The 7,450-nt window shown below is 58.1% G+C and overlaps 1 protein-coding gene across 3 annotated transcripts in view; it reads left to right on the forward strand.

The window, feature by feature from the left end:
* PLCD1 (phospholipase C delta 1) overlaps positions 1-6,180 on the forward strand; it is a 47,710-nt gene extending 41,530 nt beyond the window's left edge. For all 3 annotated transcript variants that reach the window (XM_043979071.1, XM_043978991.1, XM_043978923.1), the window contains 4 exons: positions 949-1,127; positions 1,410-1,542; positions 3,945-4,094; positions 5,463-6,180. In XM_043979071.1, the coding sequence (XP_043835006.1) occupies positions 949-1,127; positions 1,410-1,542; positions 3,945-4,094; positions 5,463-5,548 (548 nt within the window). In that variant the 3' untranslated portion in view covers positions 5,549-6,180. The remainder of the gene's footprint in view (positions 1-948; positions 1,128-1,409; positions 1,543-3,944; positions 4,095-5,462) is intronic.
* Positions 6,181-7,450: the final 1,270 nt, after the last annotated feature.

A 7,450-nucleotide genomic window follows, 5' to 3' on the forward strand; every position in this document is an offset into this window, starting at 1 on the left:
GGGGGCCGGGAAGCTGGGGAGCTCAGCGAATCGGGTTGTTGGGGGCGGGATCGGTCCTGTGTAAAGGGAAAGTGGGTTGGGTTGGGTGGGCCCTCTGCATTGGCCCCCTGCCCTCCCTTAAATGCGGGCCTGAAGCTGGGGCTAGTTTACTTAATCCTCAGAGTCAAGGACTGAAACCTGGAGTGAAAACTTCCATTCACTGAGTGCTCAGAGCCCTGGGTCCTTGTGGAGGTGCAGACCCAAGGACGCAGTCCCGCCCTCAGAGAGTTTACCTTCTCCTGGAGGACAAATACAAGATTATTGGGCTGGTCTTTCCAGGCCCCCTGGGAGGCCCGGCTCCCGGGTCAGCTCAGGAGGAGCTGGGCATCCTTCCCATTTCTCAGAGAGACAAGGGGTGTGTGTGCTGATCGGCAAGCAGGATGACTGAGAGGGGCATCCCTGGGATGCTCCTGTCAGAGCCCCTCCACAATAAGATGTGACAGTGACAGCCGGCATTTGGGTAGCTCTTGTGTCAGTCACTCATAGTTAGCTCACTGGATGCTCACAACCCTCCTGGGAGGCAGGTGTTATGATTACCCCCTTTTTATGGATGGGGAAACTGAGGCAAACAGAGGGTGGGATCTGGCTACAAGGCCATGCCCTCTGACTCCAGGTGCACCGTGCTCCCATCCCTCCCCCTCAGGCCCCCCCAGGCCCAGGGCCTGTGCTCAACTGAGAATGGACTGAATTGATGCTTTTGCCTCTGGTGACCCCAAGCCAGGTCACTGTGTCCCAGGGCCTGAGGCCTAGTCCTAGCTCTGAGCTTTCTCCTTCTGTGACTGTGGGCTTTTCCTCTCTGGGCTTGAGCTTCCTCTGTAAAATGATGGGGTCGGACCAAGTGATGTCCAGGGTCTGTCCCCAGGCATCCTGCGCCTTCCTTAGGGATGCCTCTGCCCTTCCCCCTTCTAGTGGCCTTGAACTTCCAGACCCCGGGGACGGAGATGGATGTGTACCAAGGTCGGTTCCAGGACAATGGGTTTTCTGGCTACGTTCTGAAGCCTGACTTCCTTCGGGACCCCAGCACCAAGTTCAACCCCCGGGCTGTGGCTGAGGGGCCGTGGTGGAACCGAAAGAGACTCCGAGTCAGGGTAGGGGGGTGCGGGCGGAGGTCTGTCTGCTGGGGTCTGAGGAGCTGAGAGGAGGCTGCCCCGCCCAGCCCTGCCAAGGGGCCTCCCACCAGCCTGGGCCCCCGCCTTGGCCGTTGTCCCCCTTCCCTCTGCTTCTGGCCTGACTACCGTTGGCATCTCTGGGGTGGCTCTGGCCATGCTTCTCCCCATTCTCTCTCTGAGCTGTGCTCTGGGCACCTCCCAAGCAGTCTCAGTCTGGCGTCCCTGACCTCTTCGTTCTCCTGCTCCTCCTTTGCCATTCAGGTCATCTCCGGGCAGCAGCTGCCCAAAGTGAATAAGAACAAAAACTCAATCGTGGACCCCAAGGTGACTGTGGAGATTCATGGGGTTGCCCGTGATAACGCCAGCATGCAGACCCCGGTGGTGGACAACAATGGTGAGCACAGGCTCCGGCAGGGATGGGCCTGTCCCAGGACATCCTTGGGGCCTGGCGCTGGGTGGCCTGGGGCCCTAGGGCCTTGTGACACAAAAGCAAGTCAAGAGAGGCCAGGAGGGAGGAGGGGCAAGTCCCTTGGGGCTCTGTCCTGCTCTGAGGCACTGGGCTCAGCTCGGGGCAGAAACACATCAGTAAGCTGGGAGGCATCCAGGGCAGGGCTGGGTGACCAAGAGACGAAGGTCCTGGTGGCCATGCTGTGCACTCTTGGGGTGAAGAAGCTGGTGGCGCTTAGGCAGGCGAGGAGGAGCTACCAGGGCCACAGGAGGGCCTGCAGCCAGACAGCGACAGTCACACAGACTCAGAGGTGGAAGGGGGGCTCTAGGGGCCAGGGACTCAGCAGCTCATTGGGCATGGCTGTGGCTCTGGCTGTCAGGCTGCCCATCCTGCCCGGCCCCCAAGGGCAGAGCCAGGGCAGGTGAGGGAGGCCCCCAGAGGGGCCTGGCCTTGGAGCTGTAAATGCCACGTTGGGGCAGCTAGTTTGGGGAAAGATATGGGGCAGCTGGAAAGTGTTTGGGAAAGAGGGGGTTGGACAGTGTCACATCATGGTCATATCCAAAGGCTGTGTGTGGTGAGTGTGTGTGAGTGTGAGTGTGTGTGTGTGTGTGTGTGTGTCTGTGCACTGTATGGGGGTGAGTACAGGCACATGCCATGGGGGTCTGGGCTTCACATCACACCTTCAGCATCTTCTGGCCTCTGTGTTCCCATCCACAAAGTGGATCCACGTCACCTTGCTTGTGCCTGTCTCAGGGCTTCTGGGAGGGTCCCACAATGTCATGTCTCTAAAGGTTATTATTATTATTATTATTATTCAGACAAAGACCCTGCCCTTGAACAGAAAACTGCAGCCGTCACAATAATCTTGGGGTGAAGGGACGAGTGCTTGAAACCTCAGATCTGGACCCAAACCCTGAGACTCCCATTTTGCTAATGTTTCATTATGACCCCAGGAGTGGTGCTACAATTGGCAATGTTCCCCTCTACAAATGAGGAAACTGAGGCTCAGAAAGATCAGTGACTCAGGCCGCACAGTCAGGATGTGTCAGTGCAGACATGGGGGGCAGGGGCAGATGGGGGCTGGGGGCTATACTGAGTTTCAATCTGACAAAGGAGCTGGGGCTGGGGACTTGGGATGGCTTGTGGGTAACTAGGAAGCAGAGCTGACCTCCAGGGAGAGTGTGTGTGGGGTGCCTATCAGTGTTTAGGGGCCATTTAACTAAGAGGGGAGAGTGTAGGGAGAAGGTCAAGGATGCAGCCATGCATGGAGGAGCTGGGGGAGGGGCAGGCAGAGGGAGAGGGGGAGAATCCCCAGACAGAACTAGGAGGAACCCGTTGTTAGGCAAGAAAAAGGAAGTGACACAGGTGAGCCCCAGCTGAGCAGAGAGGGCTGGCGGAGGAAAGGCGGCCGGGAGCGGGGCAGGGTGGGGGGGCCTGGGACAGGGAAGGGATGGGTTGGTGGCCTTGGGAGAGCCTTTGTGCTCAGGGGGGCTGGAAAGGCCCGGGGATGAGGGGGCAGTCAGGAAGGGGAGGCAGACGCGTGCTCAGCGGGGTTTGGCAGTGAAGGGGAGGAGAGAGGACAGTCCATTGTGGGAAGGGCAGGGGGGCTTAGGGCACGAAGCTTGAGGTGGAATAAGGGAGGCTGAGAACTCCAGACCTGGGGGAAGGCTCTGAGGCGACTCATCCAACCTGTGCCAACGCAAGAATCCCCATCCCCAGCATCCCAGACAAGTCGCTGGTCACGCAGCCTTTGTCTGAACACCTGCAGTAATGAGACCCTCACTTCCTCTGAGCGTTTGTAGGCAGAGGGGAAGAACCAAGAAGGAGAGGCTGGCGGTCCCAGAAAGAGGGGGCGGCTGAAGGAAACCAATCGAGCTGCCAGGCCCCTGGGCAATGTGGGAAGGAAAGAGGATAGAGGGCTCAGGGGTGGTGTTCTAAATGGCCTGGGCTGGTCCTGAGGTTTGACAGGGAGGCCAGGTGATCCATCGCTGGCCTGGCCTGGCCTGGGTGGGGCGGGGCGGGGCTGGCCTAGCCTGGTGGGGGTGCCGTTTCTTCTTCTGGGATAGTAGAGTTTTGTGAGTCTGGGCATGGAGGCCTTCACTGCTCCGTAAGGGCTCCGAGGGCTTTTCCTAGGACCAGGACAGGAGGTGCAGGAGTGAAGGAGCCATGGGCCCGCAGCTGAACTTCCCGGGGGGAGGGGGGCGGGGGGGGGGGGAGGCAGAGGGGCTAGCCTGGTCCCTCTCCAGGAGCCGGAAGCCTCAGGCCCAGCCCTGCCCCGAGGCTGGAGGAAGGACAGAATGACCCCAGCCCATGTCTCTCTGCACTTCCCCCCACACCGCCCTCTGCAGGCTTCAACCCGTGGTGGGACAAAGAGTTCCAGTTTGAGGTGGACGTCCCTGAGCTCGCCCTGGTCCGCTTCGTGGTGGAAGACTATGATGCATCTTCCAAGAATGACTTTGTGGGCCAATGTACCATCCCCTTCTTTAGCCTCAAGCAAGGTGAGGCCGTGCAACCTCCAAGGTCACAAGGCCTGCAGGTGCCCCCCCCCCGCGCCCCCTAGGGCCAGGCCACTGCCCAGGAACGTCCCTCATCCCCAGGTCCCCCTCACCCCGCAGGGCTTCCCTTCCCCAAGGGCTCCCACAGCTCTGTGGGCCTCCCCCAATCCCGCCCTGGCCCCCTCCCTCCAGGTTCCCTTCCTCAAGTTCTCCCATGAGTTCCTCCTCTCAGCAACCCCCTGCACATACCCCCATCCGTTCTCTCAGGCCCCCTCCCCCCATCAGGCAGCCCTTATGTTCAGACGCACTTGTGGATTTGGGCTCTTTTCCATTCTGCCCTCATGCGCTGGGATGTCCACATGCACAGAGGTCTTAAGATCAGGGCGGAGCTGGGAAGTACTCAGACACCACCAACGCCAGCCCCCTCAACCATTGAAGAAACTGAGGCAGGCCAGGGAGGGAAAGGGACCTGCCCAAGGTCACACAGGCAGTACATGGAAGGATTTGAACTTGCCACCCCTGACTCACTCAGCCTTTATTAAGCACCCACTGAGTTCCTTTGCTCTACCTACCTACCCCTTAATGGGGGAAACGGCACAGATGAAACAGAAAGAATCAGCAGCAGGAAAGCTCTGGAAGGGAGGGGGGAGGGGAGTGCTAGGCAGAAGGTCCCTCCTGCTGTTTGCTTTGATCCTGGGCCAGGTTAATGCTCGGACTGGCCAGTCTGGGACAAGTGAACACTTTGAGTTACCCCGTGGTCAGGCACATCAGAATTCCTCCCTCCCTCCCTCCCTTCCTTCCTTCCTTCCTTCCTTCCCTCCTTCCTTCCTTCCCTCCTCCCTCCCTTCCTTCCTTCCTTCCTTCCTTCCTTCCTTCCTTCCTTCCTTCCTTCCTTCCTTCCTTCCTTCCTTCCTTCCTTCCTTCCTTCCTTCCTTCCTTCCTTCCTTCCTTCCTTCCCTCTTTCCCTCCTTCCTTCCTTCCCTCCTTCCTTCCTTCCCTCCTTCCTTCCTTCCCTCCTTCCTTCCCTTCCTTCCTTCCTTTCTTTTCTCCTTCCTTTCTTCCTCCTTCCCTTCCTTCCTTTTCTCCTTCCTTCCTTCCTTCCTTCCTTCCTTCCTTCCTTCCTTCCTTCCTTCCTTCCTTCCCTTCTTCCCTCCTTCCCTCCTCCCTTCCCTCCTCCCTCCCCTTCCTTCCTTCCCTCCTCCCTTCCTTCCTTGTTTCCTCCCTCCTTTTCTCCTCATATCTTCCATCTGTCTCTCCCTTCCTTTCTCATTGTCTCTGCCTCTCTGTCTGTCTGTGGAAGTGTCCTTCTGTCCCTTTCTCTGTGTCTCTGATGCTCATCTTTCTTTCCCTCTGTCTCTCTGCTCTCACTAGGTTATCGCCACATCCACCTCCTGTCCAAGAATGGGGACCAATATCCGTCAGCCACACTGTTTGTGAAGATCAACACCGAGGACTAAGGGGGAAGGATCTGGCCGGCCTCCCTGCCTGGGAATGACAAGAGGCTGACTCACAAAGAACCAGGGGCACTTTGCCCACTCGGTGCCCTGCTCACCCAAAGAGACCCCAATCTTTGAGAGGTGGGGCCGTCCTGGGACCAGTGAGAAGGGGAGGGGAGCCCAGCAGAAGAAAGGAAATGTGCCTTGCTGGGCCCTGGCCAAGATTTGGAGGGCTCCAGGTTGGGGATCGCTCTCAGGCTACACAGTGAGTCTCACTGCTGCAGACAAGCCTGGGTGACATTCCCCCTTCCACTCCTGAGCCAAAGGAGCCAGGATTCCTACGGTCCAGAGGGCCTGGGAGTGCTGGTCCCTCCATGTCCCACACAGACCCCCGTGTGCCCTGCTCAGCCGCAGCCCAGAAGGGCTTTGCGATCTGCCCCAGCCACCCCTTGGCAGTGCCTCAAGGAGATGCCAGGAGGCAGGAAGAGACCTATGAGCCAGGGGAGGCGGGCACATGCCCCCTGGGCTGCTGGCTCACTAGCTCTGTCTCAGTGAATTCCAGTAGAAAGGTTACACTACAATTGTGCTTGGACGCCTGCTTTGGCTTTGAATAAAGTTAGAATGACCTCAGGCTCCAACGAGCAGAACCTCTGCCCCATGCTTCCTGAATCCAGCCTGAGCACGGACCGTCCGTCAGAACCAGGGCCTGGGAATCGGGAAGACGTCAGGTCTCCCTTTGAGGTCCTCCTAGGTTGGGAGGTGGGGCAGCTAGGTGGCACAGTGGATAGAGCACTGGCCTTGATGCTGGGAGGACCTGAGTTCAAATATGACCTCAGACACTCACTGGTTGTGTGATCCTGGGCAAGTCACTTCACCCCAGTTGCCTTAAACATCCTGGACCATCTCCAGTCATGGGTATCTTGCTGCTGAACCCAGATGGCTCTGGGGGAGAGAGTGAGGCTGGCGACCTTGCCCAGCCCCTCCCCCCATTTCAATCCAATTCATTGCAAGTTATGACATCACTCTGATGTCATGATGCTCTTTCAGAACAAAGATGGCAACAGGTTGGGTGTTGGTCCTGGAAATCCATGGGATGGGAGATTGGGTCTCTGGTCCCATTGCTACCATTGACTCTGTGGGCCAAGGAAAGGGGAGAGTCTGGATAACTGAGGTCCAGGGGTACTCCAAATCCTGCTCTTTCTGCCTTCTCCCCGAGTCCCTCCTGTACTCCCCCCAGCTCACCTGGGGAGCTCTGCCCTCTGGTGGAAGTCTGGGGAAAGCTGAAGAAAATGAGGTGGCCCTTAGGGCCTCCCCCTGCAAAGCCCAGAAGGAATGACCCCACACACACTCTGGGTGTCACTTCCAAGTCTCTCATAAGCCAAGCAGTCATCAAACATAGGGAGGTGGCGAGAGCTCTGGGCCTCAAATGGGAGGGGTCTTTGCTCTGACCCCAGTATCCATGGCCGGACACATCCCCTGGCTGAACTTTGGTCTCCTCATTGCCAGAGCTCTCTGGGGATTGCAAAGCACTTTGTTGGGCGCTGCTTTATAGGATCCTCAAGATGGGGGGGGGGCATGTCGTTATGCCCATTTCACAGATGAGAAAACTGAGGCCCAGGGAGGTAGAGTAGATCCCTGAGGCTCCCACAGCTAGCCAGATCTGAGGTGGGCTTGTCCTCACTCCAAGCTCTGATCGATAACTGCTTTGGCACACTGCCCTTCCAGGTCTAACATTCCAGGGTTCTAGGGTCTGTGTGTGTGTGTGTGTGTGTGTGTGTGTGTGCCTCCACTGCCCTCTCTCCTGAGGGAGCCGACTGTCCTCTACCCCATTCCACCCTCACCCTGCCCTCTCAAGGTAGCCATGAAAAATGGGTGAGCAGGTGTGTGCAGACCGGCTCCACTCCTCATGATGGACAAGGTTCT

This window comes from Dromiciops gliroides, chromosome 1 (assembly GCF_019393635.1).
Source record: "Dromiciops gliroides isolate mDroGli1 chromosome 1, mDroGli1.pri, whole genome shotgun sequence".
Lineage (NCBI taxonomy): Eukaryota > Metazoa > Chordata > Mammalia > Microbiotheria > Microbiotheriidae > Dromiciops > Dromiciops gliroides.